Here is a 21595-nt window from a genome sequence, read left to right on the forward strand (position 1 = left end):
TGGCCCTGGCCGAGGCCTTGGGGACACCGGACAGCGTCCCCACGGCGCTGGCCGAGGCCGAGGCCGCACTGAGGCAGGCCCAGGGGGCCCTGAAGGAGCTGGAGGCAGCCCGGGAGGCCGCGGTGGCCCCGGCGGTGGCCCTGGGGACCCTGGGGGACGAGGACGAGCAGCGGCTGCAGCATCTCGTGGCCAAGGCTGAGGAGGCAGCGGCGGCGCTGGGACGTGAGGAGGAACGGGCACGGCGGTGGCAGCGCTGGCTGCGGGCTTGGCACATGGTCACCATGGGGCTGATCATGCTGTGCGGGGCCGTGTGTGAGTAAAACACCAGTAGGGACCAGTAGAAACTAGTATAAACCATTACAGACCAGCAGTGATCAGTATAGACCAACATGGAGCAGTATGGAGCAGTGGGAGGCAGTATGGACGAGTATAGACCAGTAGAGACCATTATGAACCAGTATAGGCCAGTATAAACCAGTTCAGACCAGTATACATCTTTATAGAACAGTGGGAGGCAGTTCAGACCAGTTCAGACCAGTGTGAGTTTCTACAGACCAGGAGGGACTTTCTCCTGCCCTTACCAGTATAGACCAGTATGGACCAGTACAGAGCTGTGGGGACCAGTTCAGACCAGTATGAACCAGTATAAACCAGTTCAGACCAATATGGACAATATTAATATCTACAGACCAAGAGAGACTTTTCCCTGCCCTTACCAGTATAGGCTAGTTCAGACCAGTATAGACCAGTATGGACCAGTGTAGAGCATCATGGGGCAGCAGGGGATGCAGCAACCAGTACAGACCAGTTCAGACCAGTATGGAGCCCTACCGACCAGTAGAGACCTTCAACTGCCCCAGGATGGGGACACTGGGATGGAACTGGTTACACTGGGACAGGGACGGTGGGACAGGACTGGGGAAACTGGGACAGGGCTGGTGATACTGGGATGGTGACATTGGTATGGGGACAATGAGGTGGTGGCACTGGGATGGTGACATTGGTATGGGGACAATGGGGCGGTGGCACTGAGGTGGTGACATTGGTATGGGGACAATGGGGTGGTGGCACTGGGCTGGCAGTGAGAGCACTGGGATGGAACTCAGGACACTGGGGTGGTGACACTGGAATGATGACACGGGTGTGGTGGCACTGGGATGGAACTGGGGACACTAGGTTGGTGACACTGGAATGTTGACATGGGGCTGGTGGCACTGTGGCAGCCCTGGGGACAATTGGGTGGTGGCACTGGGATGGAACTCGTGACACTGGGACACAGCTGGGAACACTGGGACAGGGACACTGAGATGGGATGGGGGACACTGGGTCAGGACTGGGGAAACTGGGGTGGGACTGGTGACACTGGGATGGGGACACTGGGGCAGAATGGGGGACACTGGGATGAAACTGGGGACACTAGGATTGAACTGGTGACACTGGGCTGGTGCCATGGGTGGCACTGGTGACACTGGGATGACTCCCTTGGTTGGGGTACTGGGATGGAACTGGGAACACTGGGAGGGGATGCTGGGATGGAGACATCAGGAAGGGACTGGGGACATGGGACACAACTGGGAACACTGACGCAGGGACACTGGGACAGGATGGGAGATGCTGGGACGGGACTGGTGACTCTGGGAGGGAACTGGGAACACAGGGATTGTGACATTTGGATGGATCTGGTGATAGTGGGATGATGACATTGGTATGGGGACAAGGGGGCAGTGGCACTGGACTGGAACTGGGAGCATTGGGCTGGCTCTGGGAGCACTGGGATGGTGACACTGGGTTGGTCACATCGGGACAGCCCTGGGGACACTGGGGTGATGACACTGGAATGGAACTGGTGGCTCTGGGATGGAACTGGTGACACTGGGGTAGTGACACCGGAGCAACCCTGTTGGCACTGGGGTGATGACATCAGCACAGGGACACTGGGCTGGAACTGGGGACAGTGGGAGGTGACCGGTGACACTGGGATTGGGATACTGGGACAGGACTGGGGACACTGGGCTGGTGGCACAGTGATGGTACTGGTGACACTGGGACACAACTAGGAACACTGGGACAGGATGCGGGACAGGACGACAGGACTGGGGAAACTGGGAGGGAACTGGTGACACTGGGAACACTGGGATGGGGACATTTGGATGGATCTGGTGACACTGGGATACTGACAATGGTATGGGGACAATGGGGCGGTGGCAGTGGGCTGACACTGGAAGCACTGGGATTGAATGGAAGCACTGGGATGGAGCTGGGGACACTGAAATGGTGGCACTGGGACAGGACTGAGGACACTGTTTCTGCAGCTGGGTTGGTGACACTGGGCTGGTGGCACTCAGGTGGTGACAGTGGGACAGAACTGGTGGCACTGGGATGGAGCTGGTGACACTGGGGTGCTAGCACTGGGGTGGAACTAGTGCCACTGCTCTGCTGCTGGTGCCACCAGTCTGGTGGCACTAGACAGGTGGCACTGCCGTGTCCCTGGTGCCACATGTCCGGTGTCCCCATGTCCCTGCAGTGTCCCTGGACTCAGCCCGCACTGCCCTGGGGGTGACTGACGATGGTCACCTGCTGCTGGCCCTGACTGTGGTGGCCGTGTCTTGCGAGGTGGCCCTGCGGGGTTTGGGGACATCGCGGCGTCACCTGGCCAATGCTGCAGGCCACCAGCGGGACATGGCCCTGCGCCTGCATGACCGTGCCCAGCAGGTGGCGGCCAACAGGGCCAGCGCCGAGGCCGCCACAGCCACCAACAGGGCCACCGCGGATGCGCTGGGGCAGCTGGAGAAGGTGACGCGGGCACTGAAGGAGTTGGTGGAGGCTGTCAACCAGGATAGGGAGGAGACGCCGTGGGGAACACGGAGACAGGGCTTCCCCAGCGCTGCCAAGGAGCTCGGGCGCATCGTAGGGAGGTGGAGGGAGGTGGACAAGGAGGTGGCACAGAGGCTGGAGGCAGCCCATAGAGGGCTGGTGGGGCAGGGGTAGGGATGGGCTGGGGACATGCGGGTGGCATTGTCACCGCTGGGGCACGGGGACACCCTGAGGGACATTGGGGACCTTGGGGACATCCCCGTGTCCTTCCCTTGGGGACCCCCAGGCCACCCTGACATCCCCTGTCCTGTTTTGGGGCACCACAATGTCCCTGCTGTCCCCACAGTGACCAAAACAGGATCCCAGTGTCCCCTAGTGTCCCCAGCAGGACATCAGGAGACATTTGCACCCTGCTGGGGACATGGGGGGGGCATCAAGGCCTGTTGGGGACACTCGGGGGACATCAGGGTCCCATTGGGGACACTTGGGGGATATTTGGGCTCTGTTGGGGGCCCTGAGGAAATGCTGGGGACATTGGGCTCCTGTTGGGAACATCAGGGAAGACATTGAGGCCCTGTTGGGGACACTGAGGGGATACTGGGGGTCTCTTGGGGGACAACAGGGCCCTGTTGGGGACACTGAGGGGACATCAGGGTCCTGTTGGAGATACTCAGGGGACACTGGGGCCATGTGGGGACCCTGAGGGGACATTGGGGTGCCGTGGGGGCCATCAGGGGGACATCGGGCACCCGCAGATGGGGGGGGCGGGGCCGGGGTGGTGATGTCACCTCTTCCTCTTTACTGCCGGCTGTGCCGCGTTCCTGCGTGTCGCCCGAGTGTCCCCCAGGTGTGTCCCTGTCCTGTCCCCTGAGGCCATGGAACCCTGTGAGGTAAGACAATCCAGGTGCAGGGGGGCAGGAGGGGACAGGGGATGGCAAAGAGGACAGCAGCGTGGCAGGAACAGGGAGGTGACAGAGGGGTGGTGGGGACAGAGAGTGGCAGGGGGGAACAGTGGAGGGTGGCAGGGGGTGGCAGAGGTGACGAGGGGGTGACAAAGGGATGGAGGGGACAGCAGAGCCCTCCAGGGAGCACACAAATGGGAGCCCCAGGAGGGAAGAGGGACCATCCCAGGAGGCCACAAGTGCCACGAGGTCCCTGCCACCTCCCCTGTCCCCTCCACAGCTGCTGGAGTTGCTGGTGGACGTGGTGGCCACCCTGGGCGAGCTGGCAGCCACCGTGGCCGGGCCGTACGGGGACGTGCTGCTGGGCGTGTCCCCAAGGTCCCTGCAAAAGGCCCTGGGGACCTTCATCGGCCACCTCCGGGACACCCTGGGCCACCCCCGTGTCACCTCCCTGGGCGAGGCCCTGGCTGCCCTCAAGGACAAACGAGGGGCTACCTGGGCCCATGTGAGAGATGCGGCCAGCACCTGGCGGGACTTGGTGGCCACATTCAAAGACAGCTGGGACCAGCTGGCCAGGGAGGCCACCGAGCTCTGTGACCCCTGCAGTGACACGGCCACCAGGGAGACCACCACTGCGGCCACTGCCAACACCTGGGCCGGGGACCTGCGGGTCAAGGAAAAACGCTGGGAGAAATCTTGGCACAGCCTGGTGGCTGAGGCCTGGCAGCTGCCACTGGTCCGGGACAAGGAGAAGGTGGCCTCGGCCATCACTGAGTACGATGCCCATATGGAGGCCGCTGCCAATGAGGAGCAGGCGGCCACCAAGGCCATAGAAGAGGCTGTGGTGGCCTCCAGCATGGCGGGGGCGGCTACTAAAAGGGGCCAGCGGGCAGAGGTGGCCCTGGGCCCACTGGAGCGCTTGGTGGCTGCGTGTGACAAAGCCACCGCGTTCCCCCAGGAGCTGCTGCGCCGGCTCAGGACCATCCAGGCCTCCCTGGAGGGGATGTCCCCAACAGCTGATGTCCCCAACAGCTTGGTGGCTGCGGTGGCCGAGGCTGAGCAGGTGTGGAATGCCAGCACCTGCCTGGTCAGTGATCACCTGCTGGGAACACTCGGGGACATCCGCGCACTCCTCTCGAGTGTCCCTGGTGGCCCCACTGGCCATGCAGTGGCCATGCAGTGCCAAAAAGCTGTCGAGGCCATCCCGAAGCTGCTGCGGGGACATTAATGTCACCGCTGTGATATCATCAGGGGTGGTGAAATCATTGGGGATATCTCTGGTGTCACCTGTCCACTCCCTCGTCCCCGCCAGAGATTTGAGACAAGTTTGGGGAATTTCCTGGGAATTTTCATTAAAATTGCCCAAAATCCTGATGGGAATGGCTGGGGTCATGTCACTGGGGACACTCTTGGGACACTCTGGGGCCACTCAGGGACACTCATTGGCGGTTTGGTGGTGGTGAATGAGGCAACTTTCCATCATGGGTACAGCAGATCATTTCTTGAGCCTCCTCAAAAACCTTCAGGTGCCTTTCCCTCCATGGGCAGTTTCATCTCAAATGCCCAATTTCCCTGCATTGGTGACAGATTGGGCCTCGGTTGTTCAATTGCCCTCTCCCCTTTTAGGGCCTCTTCCCCAGGGAGCTCTGGTCCCATTATCCTCCCCCTGCACCCGTTTGCCTTGCCCTGACAGGGTCGCACTTCCCTCTGGGGGTGGGTCCTTCCATGCTGGTTCCCCTCAGCAATAGCAGCTGCCATTATTTTCGCTTTCCCCTTGGATTTCTCCTCATCCCTCCGTACCTTGAGCTTCTGGGCTCCTTTTATCATGTCATTCAATCCCTTCTCCTGCCATTCCCGCAGTCTTTCTAGCTTTGTCTTATATCCAGCCAAGCACGAGTGACAAAGGTTATCTTCAATAAAGCTTGTCCAGCTGTTGTATCAGAGTCTATACCTGAGTATTGTCTCGTATTTCTGTTTAACCTCTCCAGCCACTCACTTGGAGTCTCCTCCTGCTTTTGTTGTTCAGCAAATGCCTTGTGGGCATTCTGAGTTTGGGGGGAACAGCCTCCCTAATTCTCCCTGACAATTAATGCTCTATAATCTTCCATGTTTTGCCTTCCCCCGGGGTTATGGTGGTCCCAATTAGGGCATTGCAAGGGCATTTTCTGCTCCTCGCGGCGTCCGTGGTGTACATGTTCCCTCTCCCAAATCCACATCCCTGCTGCTCAGATCATTTGTCTTTCCACAGCTTTAAACAAAAGGTTTATTATAGATTGTACTTTGTCCAAGGTATAAACATTAGGTCCCAAAAATTGGTCTACTTGTTCTGCTAATGCAATCGGATCTTCTAGTAGAATTTTTTATTCCTTTTTAAATGCTCTCACTTTGCAGGAATTAAGTGGGGCAGTGACAAACCCGAATCCCTGTGTGCCCCAGCCAATGTCACTTCCCAGAGGGGGTTTAGTGCCACTGCTTGGTTCTCATTTTTCCACTCCTCTGGCTGGACCACTCTGCCCCAGATATTCTGGCTGGGTCCATCAGGGGCTGCAGGGGGTGCATCGGTTGCTGGCGGATATGGAGGGGACACACACTGTAAGGGTTCCCAGTTTTTAATTTCTCTTTATTTAAACAAGTTCTCCTTTTCCACGGAAGCCTCACCCTTCCAACTGGCAGCAGAATCAGTTTTTTCCTGACTGACTGGTTCTTAGGCATTCACATGAATATTCAAAGTTTGGCACATCCACCCCTCAAAGGAACTCTCTTTTGGCCAGTATAAATAATCAGATCTTATCTCCTGTTTAGTCTATTTCATCATATCATAATTAATCATTTTGATTTTATTTTTATTCTTTGTGTCAGGGTTATGTTCCCACTGTGCCAATTTTATCCCTAGGGGCTATCTGGAGGTATATCCATTGATGTTTCCCTGCTCCCCTTTCCCCTGGGGGTTTTCTCTTTGCTTGCTTTGTGTCCCATTTTCTTGGCTTATCCCAGCACTGTCCCCACAACTTTTTTTTCCTTCTTTCTTAAATTTCAAGCAAATCTTACTCTACTCCATTCACAGGTATTTTCCCAGTCCGTCTCAAGTACTCTTCCGGCTCTGGGAACTAAATGCTTTTTTCCCACACACTATTTTCAACACAAATTAAAAAAAATAATCATGCCTGAATGCTGGCTCTTTCTCACTCCCAGTCCCAGGCACTCTTTTGTGTGGCTGTGCAACGCCACCTCTCATGACAGATTTCACTCTCACACCACACCCAAGGTTCACATCCCAGTCCACAACTGAAACACAAAATTACACTCATATGTGTCACGATGGGGCTCATTAGTCAGAGACACACAAACGACACAAACTCTAAAAGGTTCTTGTGACAAACAGCCTCACTATTGTTCAGACCCTCTTTATACAAGGGGATGGAATCTGCTGGCTTAAGACAGCTGATTGGATGGGTTCTCTCCACCCAGCTCTCTGGCCAGTGGTGTATTGGTGTCTAAGCTTGAGCAGGGCTGCCTGAGGTCTTTGCTTGGGTTTGAATCCAACCTATCCTTGCCTTATCCAGGGACTTGTTTTCTTCTAGGCTGGTGGAGTTTAGGGGGCAGCTTCAGATCAGCTGCAATGTGACAATTCATCCTCTTGGTTAGATTAAAAAATGTAAATGATGAGCCTAGTTGAAGAAGGCTTTTTCACCCAACTCAACAAGCCCAGTCTCCCACAGCTAGTGATGTACCTCGTGCATCACTGGAGTTGTGATGTTCACATCCAGAAGCTGTCAGGCAAAACCACCTACATTAGAATCCTTTAGGTTAGCATGCCACAGCCTTTATGTTTAGAAGTTACAAAGTTCCAACTTAACACTACAAACAATAAACAATTCAACTCAAAACTATTTCAATTAAAACCACACATATTTCTACCACTGATGTTTTCTAAATATTTGAGTCTCGGAGTGAGGAGATGGGCAGATTGTCTTTCCATTGACAATCTTCTGCTTCCGAGGAGCTGTTGGCTTGCCAGGTTATGTTGTAATTTTATTTTAAAACATCGGAGAAACATGAGTACATGAGAGTTTGAAATAATCATCAAAAGTTGTATAATGTCCTTGGTGGCTTTCAGAGCTTGTTGCTCATACTCTTTTCCTCGTTGAAGTAAAACAAAAGTTCATATCTTAACGACTGGTTATTCCTCTACGGAGGTTAATCCGCCTATTTCTTTGGTGGGTTTTTCCTTCTATTTTTTCAGGTTCTTTCTTTCTCTGACTCCTACGCTGTTCAGTTTTTTAGCCTTTCTGTCTTTTCCTGGCTCCTACACTGTCTGGTTTCCTTGCCTTACCAGCTTTTTCCAGCTCTTGCACAGTTCAGTCTCCCCTGCTCTGTAACACAGAGAATAGCTGAGCCGCATCACTTCATGGGTCATTACATATCACAGTGGAGGCCGTTCCTCAGCGACGTACAAACAACCCAACTCTCAAAGATCTCTGTGAATAACAGCCTCAGGTTTATTCTCACAGCTCCTTTCATAGGAGCTTCAAATTTCCCTCGTTTACAGATGTGATTGGTTGAGGTGTCAGCACCGTCCAGCTCCCTGGCCAATGACAGGTTTGCATTTAGGGCTGAAAGACATTGGCTGAGGGTCCCTGTGTAGAATTGAATCCAAGCTATGCTTGTTCCCCCAGGGAGTTGTTTATTTCTAGGCTGGTTGAATTTGGGGGGCAGCTTCAGACTGGCTGCACTGTGACACCCCTGCCATATATCCCAGTATAGACCAGTATGGACCAGTATGAACCCGTATAAACCAGTACAGACCACTTGTACAGTACAGCCTCTTGTCCCAGCTGCCACCCTCCCACCTGCCCACGTGCCCCCCATGCCCCATTGCCCCTTCCCCACCCCCACCCCCGTGCCCCCTCCCCATCCAGTGTCCCCTCTTTCCCCCTCTCCCCCCCCACCCCCATTGCACCTCTTGGAGCTCCACGCTCAGGCCATATATCCCAGTATAGACCAGTATGGACCAGTATGAACCCGTATAAACCAGTACAGACCACTTGTACAGTACAGCCTCTTGTCCCAGCTGCCACCCTCCCACCTGCCCACGTGCCCCCCATGCCCCATTGCCCCTTCCCTATCCCCGCCCCCGTACCCCCTCCTGGCTCTTTGGCACCTCTCAGCCACCCCACAGGCACTGGGGCTGGCGGGAGCACCATCGAAATAGAAATTGATGATGTCATCAACTGTCCCCAGCAGGTGATCCTTGGCCAGGCGGGCGTTGGCCTCCCACAGCCACTCAGCCTCAGCCACCTTGGCCACAAAGTCCTCAGGGACATCAGGGGACATCTCATTTGTCCCCTCCAGGGTGGCCTCGATGTCCCCAACCATGCACTGCAGCTCCCGGGGGAATGCGGTGGCTTCGTCACACGCGGCCACCAAGCGCTCCAGTGGCCCCAGGGCTGCCTCCACCCACTGTCTCATCTTGGTGGTCCTTGTTGCCTCACTGGCAGCCTCCTTGGCCTGTCTTCTTATCTGGGCTTCCAGCGTGTCCACCACCTCGGCCCCCTCCTGCCTGCCCAGGGCCTGGCCCAGCTCCATCTTGTTTTCCTGCGCTGTCCCGTAACGGGCAACCTCCTCCTGCAGGGAGCTTGCCAAGGAGGTGGCGGTGATCGCCACGTCGGCCACCTCACTGACCACCTCCCACCAGGCATTGCGGAGCTTGGTGGCCTTCCTGGCCAGCTCGACCCACCTCTCCATGAGCACATCCAAGGACGCCTGCCACACGATGGCCGCCGTTTTCGCACATTCCCAGGCGGTCCATGAGGTGCTCTTGTAGGCAGCCATGGCCCAGCTCATGGAGGTGACAGGGTCATCATCGTCGAAGGTGACATTTCGGCACCACCAGGTGTCATCGATGCGCTTGATGGTGGCCCGGAGCACCCTGGTGAATTCCTCCAGGTCCCAGTATGGGCACTTTGAGGACACGAACAGCCGCATCATCTCATCCCGCCCAGGCAGCGTGGCCAGCAGCTCGCCCAGGGTGGCCACCACGGTGACCTGTGGCTGCAGCAGGGCCAGGGACAGCTGGGGAGGGGACAGGGGAGGTGTCAGGGACCTGGTGGCATTTGTGGCCTCTTGCGGTGGCCCCCTGCCCCCGTGGGGTCCCCTTTGTCCCCTCCCTGGAGGACTCTGCTGTCTCCTCTGTCCCTTTCTCACCCCCTCATCCCCTCTGCCACCCTCTGCCACCTCCTGTTGTCCCCCCCTCTACTCCTCTGTCACCCTCTCCCTTCCTACTATTCCCTCCTGTCCCTTTGCAATCTCCTGTCACCTCCTGCCACCCCCATGTCCCCTCCATCCCCCACTGCTCCCTTTCACCAGCCCCCGTGTCCCCTCTGTCACCCCCGTGTCCCCTCCCCCCCCAACACGCCAGGATTGTCGCACCTCGAGGGGCTCCATGGCCCCTGGGGACGCTCCAGGGACACTCTGGGGACTCTCCGGGGACACTCTGGGGGCACTTCAGGTGACAAACACACCCAGGTCACCGCTGGGGACAAGCAGGAATGTGGCGTGGCCGGATGGAGGAAGCAGGAAGAGGTGACGTCACTGCCCCCAGCTGATGTGAGAGACGCAGCCAAGGCCTGGCAGGAGTTGGTGGCCGCACTCACAGAGAGCTGGGAACAGCTGAAAGAGGAGGTCGTCAGGCTCTGTGACACCTGCGAGGACACGGCCACCGCCGTGGCCATCGCTCAGGCCAGGGACCAGCAGGATGAGCCCACCCACAGGGACACAGCTGGGGACAACCTGGCGGCCACAGCCCAGCAGCTGATGGTGGCCCTGGACAGGGATGAGGAGGCCTTGGCGGGAGCCACGCGCCATGCCCAGGTGGCAGCGCCCAGCAGCGAGGCCGTGGGAGAGGCCGTGGTGGCCACCAGCCAGGCAAGGGTGTGACACCTGCAAGGACACGGCCACCACCGTGGCCATTGCCCAGGCCAGGAACCAGCAGGATGAGCCCACCCACAGGGACACAGCTGGGGACAACCTGGTGGCCACAGCCCAGCAGCTGATGGTGGCCCTGGACAGGGATGAGGAGGCCTCGGCCAGGGCCACGCGCGATGCCCAGGTGGCAGCGGCCACCAGCGAGGCCGTGGGAGAGGCCGTGGTGGCCACCAGGCAGGCAAGGGTGACCATCAGGAGGGGACATTGGACAGAGGTGGCCCTGGGGCCACTGGAACACTTGGAGGACGTGTGTGACAGAGCCATCAGTTACATGAAGTGCCAGCTCAAGGACATCGAGACCACCCTGAAGTGGGCACACGAGGCGTTCCCCGATGCCCCTGAGCACTTGGTGGCCAAAGTGGCCAAGGCCGAGCAGCTGTGGGAGGCCAGCACCTGCCTGTTCACCTGTCACCTGCTGGGGACACTTGGGGACATCCACAATGTCCTCCTGAGTCCCTATGGTGGCCCAGGTGGCCCCGGCAGCCGCGCAGTGGCCGAGCGGTGTCAAAAAGCCATCGAGGATGTCCCAAGGCTGCTTCAAGACAGTGATATCACCGCTGCAACATCATCGCCTCAGTGACATCACTGGGGACATCACTGCTGTCACCCGTGCCCTCTCCATGCAGTATTTGAGACAAATCTGGGGAATTTTCTGGGAATTTTCATTGAAATTGCCCCAAGTCCTGGCTGGAATTTCTGGGGTGACGTCACTCAGGGACACTGTGGAGACACTCAGGGAAGGGGACAGGGGTGAATGAGTCCCCTCAAGAGCTTCCAGCTTTCCACTGTGCCTGCAGCAGAGCCGGGTCATAAATGGCAATTTAATAATTGACTTTTGCACTTTTGTACTGCCTTTTGCAGTTTAGTAATGCCTTTTGTACTTTTTTATTGCCTTTTGCACTTTCGTATTGCGTTTTGCACATTGTTATTTATTACCTGCCATTTGATATGGTATTTGATACTGATAATGATTATTGAGAATTCCTAGAGCTGCTGGCTGGTGCAATATAACCTATCAGTTTATGTGTGCACCGTACAGCCTATAAATAAATAAATACCCTCTGTATAAATCAGACTGACCCACCACTCTGGGGGGAAGAGACCATAAGTGACGGTCAGACGGTTCCTCTGCCAGCTCAGGATATGGTACAGAGGGATCAGGGCGATGGGGGTTCACTGAAAGGTGCAATTCAGGCTTTTCCCATGCACAAAGTGGTCCCGAATATGGGACAAAATGACAGACACAAGGTCATGGCCTGGCGGGTTGTTGAAGATTTGCAAGATAAGGTGGTGAAGTACGGGCTGGGTTCTGCTCAACTTATGCAGGTTCTCAGAGTGATAAACCCTGACCTGCTTGCTCTCTATGATAGTAAGAATTTGGCCTCTGTGTTGTTCCAGCCAGGGCCATTTCACGTTTTCATAACCAGCTGGGGATGGATGGCTGAAAGGGTGGCAGCATTTGCCTCATCTTAGATCCTCATCCATCCTAGAGGGTGTGGATGCGCTCGTGGGCCTTTTCTAATCCTGATCTTCAGGTCACCTGGGACCCTCTCCTTATTGAGCAGGCCCAAAAGGTAGGCTTCATGGCATTGTTGAAAACCATAGAAACAGCCACGCCCAGGCCACAATATGTGAAAATAACCCAGGGAGCGAAGGAATTGTTCTTGCCCTTTGTTGAAAGGTTTGCGTCAGCGTTAGAGAAGCAGGTTGGGGATGATAATTTGAGGCAAATTCTATGTAAGACTTTAGGGAGAGATAACACAAATGGTGATTGCAGAAAGATCCTAAATGCGCTGCCAGGTGACCCATCATTGACAGAAATGATCGAAGCATGTACAAGATAGTTACTGTGGACCACAAAATGTCTGTTCTGGAAGCTGCTTTGCAGACAGACCAGGCACTCTCTGGGGATGGCCACTGTAGGAAAGGGAAGAAAAAGAGCAAGCAGAAAAAGGGAACAGTGGTGAAAAAGGGAACACACTAATTTCTTGTGCTCAAGGTGTGGGAAGCCAGGTCATTTTGAAAATAAATGCAGGTCCACCCACCATGCCAATGGCAAATGTTTGGCAGGTTCGGGAAGCGGGGGACGGAGTGCACAGGGGAACTGCGCATTGACACAAATGATTCCTTAGGACACGGCACTGGCACAGGGTGTCTCAGCCAACTCAAGGCAGGCACCCATGGTTCTGCCAGGGTGGATGTGCACACCACAGCAGCAGTCAGCTTCTTGTAGTGTGCATAAGGTTCCTCTGAATGCATTTGGGCCTTTGGGCCGTGGACTTGAGTGCATTGCTGGTAGGACGATCTAGTACCACCCTTCTAGGGATCTTTGTGCACCCAGGTGTCACTGACTCTGATTTCACGGGCCAGATTTGTGCCATGGCTTCCACACCCACCCCTCCATCACTATTCCAGCCAGGACTCACATTGCTCAACTTGTGCCTTTCCACTCATGTGTTCCCAGAGCTGACCAGCAGCTGTGTGGAGATGGTGGCTTTGGATCCACAGGACTGCCACAACTCCTCTGGTCCACGGGCATACCTACTCTGCAGCCTCAGATAGCGTGCTCCACGATTCTACCGGGTGCCAGCCTGCCTCAGGTTCAGCTGCAAGGTTTGATCAACGTGACTGTCATCTCCTCCTCTGCGTGGCCTCCTAAGTGGCCTTTGGACTCTGGGTGCGGCTGTCAAAGGGTTGGGGGGTACAACACAGACCTTTATAAGCCAATGGGCCGTGTTGATCAAAAACTCAGATGGGCAGACAGCCAAGGTGCAGCCCTATGTCACTGCAGCTCCAATCACCCTCTGGGGACGGGATGTGCTGGCAGCCTGGGGGGTTTGGATTTGGATGGATTTTTGATGGGGGTCACTGTGCTGAAGGGCACAAAATATCCTACGCTGCCTTTACGGTGGCTAGTGACTAAACCCACCTGGGAGAACCAGTGGCCCCTACCACATGATAAATTAGTCGCCCTTCGTGATTTGGTTCAGGACACATTGAACACTCTACCAGTCCCTGGAACGCTCCTGTTTTTGTGATCAAGAAAAAGTTGGGGAAGTGAATGCTCTTGCAGGACCTCTGTAAGGTCAATGCAGTCATGGAAAGCATGGGGGCATTGCAGCCTGGTATGCCCTCACCCACCATGCTCCCCACAGGATGGGAGATCTTGATCATTGATTTGAAGGATTGGTTTTTACGATTCCTTTGCATCCTGATGACAAACCTATTGGTTTGTACCAATATTACTGAACAGGATGTGCCTTGGCTTGTCTGGCCCCTGCTGCCAAACCAAATAGCAGCAACTGTGGTGTTTCTCCCCAGAGATGCTGTGGCTAGCTGTGAGTCACAGCTGAGCATGTGGGGACAAGTCCAGGCATGTCAGAGCTCTGATGGTTGCAAACTGCAGCTTATTCTCTTACAGGGTCACTCCTCAGCCCTCCCTGTGACTGGAGGAGCTGTTAAGGTGAATGGTGAAGGAAGGAGTCGGTCCTGATGGAGAGTTTTTAATCCAGAGTTTTTATTCTGGGCCGCGTGGCCCCTGAATGCACCAACAGCTCCAACAGAACTCCGAACGCGTGTGTAGCAACAGCTCCAACAGAACTCTCGAGCATAGCGTGTGCTTGACCTTTTACCTGGGGAGAGGGAGAGGGAAGGAACCCAAAGACCCCCAATCAGATACAAGGGGACGGGGTCTCAGGTGAAAAGGACACCTGGATGGAAAAATGGCCCCCAGTGGGTGAAAAGCATCCTTTGAACCTGCCAATCACTCGATGCTCCCCTGGAATTTCAGGACTGACAGACAGTATTCGGCAGAGGTCAGGGAGGGGGAGAGGAGAGGTGATTGACACCATCTGGGGAAGGAAACTTCAGGGAGAAACCGGGGAAACTGAGGCACAATATGAGGCAAGAAGAATAAAGAGTTACGGACAGTCCAGACACCTCTTTCTGGGCAGAAAAATCCCAAAAAAGGACACACGTTACCAGAGGATTAACCCTTAAAAGCAATAGCCTGTTGCATATTCATACATCTCATACATGATGCATAAATGCCATTCAAAGAAAGGATTCTGTCCGGTCATTGTCAACTTCTTCCTCTTCATCCTAAATTGTCTTCATGGCTGAGCAAGGTGGGAAGAAGTTAATTTCTTCTGGTAATGAAGTCATAAATTATTTTTTTCTGAAAGATTTAAGTGTCCTGTGGATGCTATCTCCGTACAAGTACCTCATTCCTTTCTTTAAAAAAATATCCCACATATACAGTTTCTATTTTAATATTATGTTATAACCTAGAGCTATATTTAACACAGTACTTAAAAAGATTAAATCAGCATAACTTTCTAAAATAACACATATAATATTCATTTTAATATTTGCAAAAAGCCAGTCATAAAATACTCATTTTTCACAGCTGGCTAAAAATATTGGAAACCCAAGCCAGAAGATGTCAGGAGAGTGTCCTATGAAAGATAGATGGGTATGTTTTGAACAAGAAAGTGAAAACAACTTAGAGCATGCATTCAAAGAGAAAGAAGTATAATTGAAAAGACAAAGGGATAGAGAGGGACAAATACATGGAAATAATCTTTTTATCAATATGGTGGAAAAAATTATGAAAGAATTTAATTTGACTGATTGCTGGGTGTGCGGAAGGACACACTTAAGTGAAATTTGGCCAATGCTCCTGCTAAGCCCGTGGGCCCCCTTGCTTTAGGCCTTTTTTTTTCTTATAATAAATGCTGAAATCACTTTTAGTACCAGGAACCTGCTTTCATATTTAACAACACTAAATTCAGGATTCCCAGGGCACATGAAATTCAGGATCCCTGGGGCTGAGCTCCAGCGGTGGCAGTGAATTCTCTCTGCAGTAAGCAACAGCCTGGCTGTCCTCCTGTCCTCCACTAATGACAAAGAGCGAGAAAGAGAGAGAGGCTGCCTCCAACCCCATCGTTTTTACCTGCCCCCCATTCTCCGGGTATATCTGTCCCCCACTCCCAGAGGAACTCCCAAAAACCAGAGGAGTTCCCCCTCCCTGCCTTCTCAAGCACTCAGCCAGCAGTGCCCCTTAGCAAGTCAATGGGAAAAAAATCCACAAGTGACAAGGAAAGAACAGAAAAAAACCCAACTCCCAACAAAGCGGTGCTGGGTGCAGTTTTTGGGGGTTCCAACAACACCCGGGGCGGGGTCAGTGCTCAGCAGCGGGGCCCCCCGGCCCCCCAAACCACATCCGGGTGTGAAAAACAAAGTTCACTCTTTGGAAATTGTAGAAGTTTAATAAGGGATATAAAAGGATTTTGGCTGTCAGCCAAACAACTCGCCCCTAATTTAACCCATTGTTCTCCAGATCAGGTTCCACTGCAGGGCTACAAACACATTCCTGAGTTGAGACATTATTCTGACATTCCTGGGAGGTTTGGATGTTGCAGGAACTCTTGTTTGGTTTTAACCTCCGACTTGTCTGCAGGACATTCTGGAGATTAGGTCAATAAATTTGTTTTCTTCTCCTGGTTCCATCCTGTTTTTTCACACCCCCTGATCAATTCATAAATTCTTCTCAGGTTTGTGTCACTGTTATCACCTAGAGAGGCCAGACCCAGGTGTGAGAAACAAGGGAATTGTTTTACACTTGAGTCAGTGGCACAAAAGCATTTTACCATTGCATAGTCTCTATTTTAACATTTATTATTTATCTATTTAATATTTGTCTATTTTTAATATTTTAAGGCCTATGATATAATATCTATTTATTACCCCAGCATTAAATTGGTTACATGGTGCACACATAAACTGATAGATTATATTGTACCAGCGAGCAGCTACGAGGAATTGTTGATAATCAATATCAATATCAAGTACCAGAGCAAAATACTTGTGATCAATAACATCGTTCAGAAGCCAATGCAGAATTGCAGAAACCAATTATTAAATTCTCATTCATGACCCAGCTCTGCTGCAGCCACTGTGGAAAGCTGGAAGATGCTGAGGGGACTGATTCACCCCTGTCCCCTGTCCCTGAGTGTCCCCACAGTGTCCCTCAGTGTCCTCAGAGTGTCCCTGAGTGTTCCTGACTGTCCCTGACTGTCCCCAGAGTGTCACCAGGTGACCCGAGTGTCCCTGAGTGTCCTCCACAGAGTGTCCCCCCCGAGTGTCCCCAGTGACATCACCCCAGGAATTCCCATCAGGATTTGGGACAATTTCAATGAAAATTCCCCAGATTTTTCTCAAATACCGTGTGGGGAGGGGAGAGGGGACAAGTGACAGCAGTGATGTCCCTGAAGATGTCACCACCCCGATGAGGTCACAGCGGTGACATCACTGTCCCCGCAGCAGCCTCGGGATGTCCTCCATGGCTTTGTGGCACTGCTCAGCCACCGCGCGGCTGCCGGGGCCACTGGGGCCACCGGGGCCACCAGGGCCACCATAGGGATCCAAGAGGATGTTGTCAATGACCTCAAGTATCCCCAGCAGGTGATCCTTGGCCAGGCAGGCACTGGCATTCCACAGCTGCTCAAACTCGGCCACTTGGGCCACCAAGGCCTCGGGGACGTTGGGGAACACTTCCTCTGTCCCCTCCAGATAAGGCTCAATGGCCCCGAGCTGCCCCTGCAGCTCCTGGAGGAACAACCCGGCTCTGTCACACGCTTCCACCGAGCGCTCCAGCTGCCCCAGGCGCTCCTCTGCCCAATTTCCCCTCCTGGTGGCTGCCCTTGCCCCGATGGTGGCCGCCGCAGCCTCATCCATGGCCTCGCTGGTGGCCGCGGCCTCCCGGGCATCGTGCCCAGGCCCCTCATCCATGCCCAGGGCCACCGGCAGCAGCCGGACTATGGCCTCCAGCTCGTCCATACCTGTGTCCCAATCCGCCTGGCGGGTGGCCTCGTACTGCGGGTCCCTGGCCCGGGCGATGGCCATGGTGACCATGGCCATGTGTGTGCACAGGCTTCATGGAGCTCAGAGGCCTCCATGGGCAGCCAGTCCCAGCTGTCCTGGAGTGCGGCCACCAACTCCCGCCAGGCCTCGGCTGCGGCTCTCACATCGGCCCAGGTGGTCCCAGGGGTGGCCCCGAGGGCAGCCAGGGCCTGGCACAGGGAGGTGACACCAGGGTGGCCCAGAGAGGTGACACCAGGGTGGCCCAGGGAGGGGACACCACGGTGGCCCAGAGAGGTGACATTGCCGAGGTCCAGGGTCTCATGGAGTCTCCAGGTGAATCTCCTCAGGGCCACATGCAGGAACTTTGGGGACACGCGCCACCACACGTCCCTGTGTTGCCCAGTCACAGTAGCCACCACCTCGCCCAGGGTGGCCACCATGGCCACCAGCGCCTCCAGCAGCTGGGGAGGGGACAGGGCAGGTGTCAGGGACCTGGTGGCACCAGGGAGGTGACACCAGGGTGGCCCAGGGAGGTGACATTGCCAAGGCCCAGGGTCTCATGGAGTCTCCAGGTGAATCTCCCCAGGGCCGTGTGCAGGAACTTTGGGGACACAGGCTGCTGCACGTCCCTGTGTTGCCCAGTCACAGTAGCCACCACCTCGCCCAGGGTGGCCACCATGGCCACCAGTGCCTCAAGCAGCTGGGGAGGGGACAGGGCAGGTGTCAGGGACCTGGTGGCACTTGTGGCCTCCTGCGGTGGCCTCTGTGCCCTCCTGGGGTCCCTTTGTCCCCTCCCTGGAGGCCTCTGCTGTCCCTTCTGTCCCTTTGTCACCCCCTCATCCCCTCTGCCACCCCCGTCACCTCTGCCAGCCCTCTGTCACCCTCAGTCCCCTCTGGCCCTCTGTCACCTCCCCCCTTCCTGCCATGCCCTCCTGTCCCCTCTGTCACCCCTGTGTCCCCCCGTCACCTCCCCCCCAGCACTGTGCCGGGATTGTCGCACCTCTTGGTTCTCCATGGTCACTGGAGACACTCCAGGGACACCTTGAGGATGCTCTGGGGACAGTCTGGGTGACAAACACGCCCGGGTGACAGTTGGGGACACACAGGAACGTGGCCCCGCCAGATGGAGGAAGCAGGAAGAGGTGACATCACTGTCCCCCCTGCTCCCCCTACCTGGGGCCAGGGTGGGGTCCCCAATGTCCCCCCAATGTCCCCAGTGGGACCCCGATGTCCCCTGAGTGTCCCCACATGGCCCTGGTGTTGCCTCGATGTCCCCAACAAGGCCCAAGTGTTCCCTGATCTCCAGCTGGGGACACCAGGGACACACTGGGGTCCTGTTGTGGGGGTCCCCCAAGGTGTCCTTTCCCTTGGGGACACCAGGGCCACCCTGACATCCCCTGTCCCATTCTGGGTCACCATGATGTCCCTGATGTCCCCACAGTGTCCCCAACAAAACTCCGGTGTGTCCCTCGTGTCCCCAACACAGGGGGGACATCGGGGGGACACTTGGGCCTTGTTGGGGACATGGCGGGGACATCGGGGCCATGTGGGGACCCTGCCCTGGCCCCACGGGTAGGGGGTGATGGTGATGCACCCTCTTCCTGCTTCCCACATCCGGCTGCACCATGTCCCTGCGTGTCACCCGAGTGTGACCCGAGTGTCACCTGAGTGTCACTGGGACATGTTCACCTCCCGGAGTGTCCCCAGAGTGTCCCCAGTGACCATGGAGCCCGGTGAGGTGCAGCAATCCTGGTGTGGGGTGGTGGGAGGGGATGGGGTGACACGGGGGTGACAGAGGGGACATTGCTCTGGTACTTGATTATTGATTATTGATAATCCCTTGCAGCTGCTCGTTGGTACAATATAATCCATCTGCTCACGTGTGCCCCGTGCAGCCGATTTAACGGCAGTGGAATGGTCCCTGTGACCCCCACCCTCAATTTAGCAGGGTCCCCCCATGCACCGGGACCCCCCCATTCACTGCTTCCTTGGCTTCTGCAATCCTGCATTGGCTTCTGCAAAAAAAAAAATTTCACGAGAATTTTGCTCTGGTACTTGATTATTGATTATTGATAATCCCTTGCAGCTGCTCGTTGGTACAATATAATCCATCTGCTCACGTGTGCCCCGTGCAGCCGATTTAACGGCAGTGGAATGGTCCCTGTGCCCCCCCCCTCAATTTAGCAGGGTCCCCCCACGCACCGGGACCCCCCCATTCACTGCTTCCCCCCCTTCAGCGACCCCCCCAAAGCCAAATCCTGCAGGATCCCAAAGAATGATCCCAAATGATCTCAAATCCCAAATCTTAGATCCCAAAAAATCCCAGATCCCAAATGCTGCTGGAGACACAAAACCAATCCCAAAAAATCCCAGATCCCAAATCCTGCTGGATCCCAAGGAGTAGTCCCAAATTACCTCAACCTCTGGATCCCAAGCAATCCCAAAATTACACCAAATCCCGGATCCCAAGCAGTGTTAAATTCCAGATCCCAAATCCTGCTGGAACCCAAGGAGTAGTCCCAAATGATTTCAAATCCTGGATCCCAAGCAATCCCAAATCACAGATCTCAAATCCTACTGGACAATCAAAACCAGCTCTAAATCCTCTCAAATCCCAAACTCTGAATCCCAAAAAATCCCAGATCCCAAATGTTGCCAGATACCCCAAATCTGATCCTGAAAGATCTCCAGCCCTGGGTCCCCAAACAACCCCAAATCCCAGACCCCAAATCCTGCTGGATCTCCAGAAACAATCCCAAAAACCAATCCCAAATCAGGGTCCTGGCAGGGGAAATCAGAGCCCTGGGTGGGGTAATTGGGCCCTGAGGGGGTCAGTGGGGTCCTGGAAGGATAAATGGGGTCCTGGAAGGGTAAATGGGATCCTGAGGGGTTAAATGAGGGCCCTGAGGGGTAAGTGGGGACCTGAAAGGATGAATGGGGGTAAATCAGGGTCCTGGCAAGGGAAATCAGGGCCCTGAGGGGTCAGTGGGGTCCTGGCAGGGAAATGGAGCCCTGGGGGGTGGGTCCGGGCCCCGAGGGGTTAAAGCCAGCCCCGAAAGGTTCCCTGAGGTCCTGGCAGGGCCAGTTCTGCCCCTCGGGGGAGGATCAGGGCGTGGGGCCCTCCCTCCTCCCAGCCTCGACGCCCTCTGCCCTCAGAGCTCCGGCCGCAGCCTCCGGAGGGGGACAGGGATGGAGCCCAAGGTGGGTACCCCAAAACCCTGGGATCACCCCCAGCGGGCACCTGAGGGGATTTGGGGGGGATTTGGAGGATTTGGGGGGATTTGGTGAAGTTTGGGAATCCCCAGAGCTGGGGCTGCAGAGGGGGGAAATGAAAAATGGAAAGTTCCAGAATCTGGGGAGTTCAGAGGGGCCGGGGAGGGGGAAAAGAGGAGTGGGGTTCCCCAAATTCCTGGGGGGATTCAGGTGGAACCACCCCAAAATCCCACCTGGATACCTGAGAACCACAAAACCTCCCTGAAGCCTTACCTGGGACACCTGGGAAACCCCAAATCCTTGGGAATTCTCACCTGGGACCCTCCAAACCTCACCTGGGAATCCCTTGGGACCCTCACCTGGACCCCTGGGACCCTCCAAATCCTCACCTGTGCAGCTGGGAAACCCCAAATCTTTGGGAATTCTCAACTGGGAAGCCACAAATCCCTGGGAAATCTCAACTGGGGGCCCCAAATCCCTGGGGAACCTCACCTGGGACCCCAAAAACCTCACCTGGAGCCCCTCCAATCCCTTGGGAGCCTCACCTGGGACCCCCTTGCCCCCATGTCCACCCTGCCCCCCACCCCGGACCGTGTCCTCTAGATGTCCCCTGCTCACCCGGGACCCCCCAAATCTCCCCTGCACTCCCCCTACCCCCAAAAAAACCCACGGGGGACCCCCCAAACCCCTTCCTGGGACCCCCCAAATACCCTTTCATTCCCCCTATCACCCAAAAACCTCATTGGGGACCCCCAAAACCCTTCCTGGGACCTTCCAAATACCCCTTCACTCCCCCCCCCCCCCCACAACCCCCCACC

General features: G+C 55.4%; 1 protein-coding gene across 1 annotated transcript in view; it reads left to right on the forward strand.

Annotated features, from left to right (window-relative positions):
- The first annotated feature begins 3873 nt into the window (after nt 1-3873).
- LOC120505736 overlaps nt 3874-21595 on the forward strand; it is a 19762-nt gene continuing 2040 nt past the window's right edge. The window contains exon 1 of the mRNA XM_039716548.1: nt 3874-4155. Within this exon, the coding sequence (XP_039572482.1) occupies nt 3874-4155 (282 nt within the window). The remainder of the gene's footprint in view (nt 4156-21595) is intronic.

The sequence above is a fragment of the Passer montanus genome, unplaced genomic scaffold, assembly GCF_014805655.1.
Source record: "Passer montanus isolate IOZ18808 unplaced genomic scaffold, ASM1480565v1 scaffold356, whole genome shotgun sequence".
Taxonomy (NCBI): Eukaryota; Metazoa; Chordata; class Aves; order Passeriformes; family Passeridae; genus Passer; species Passer montanus.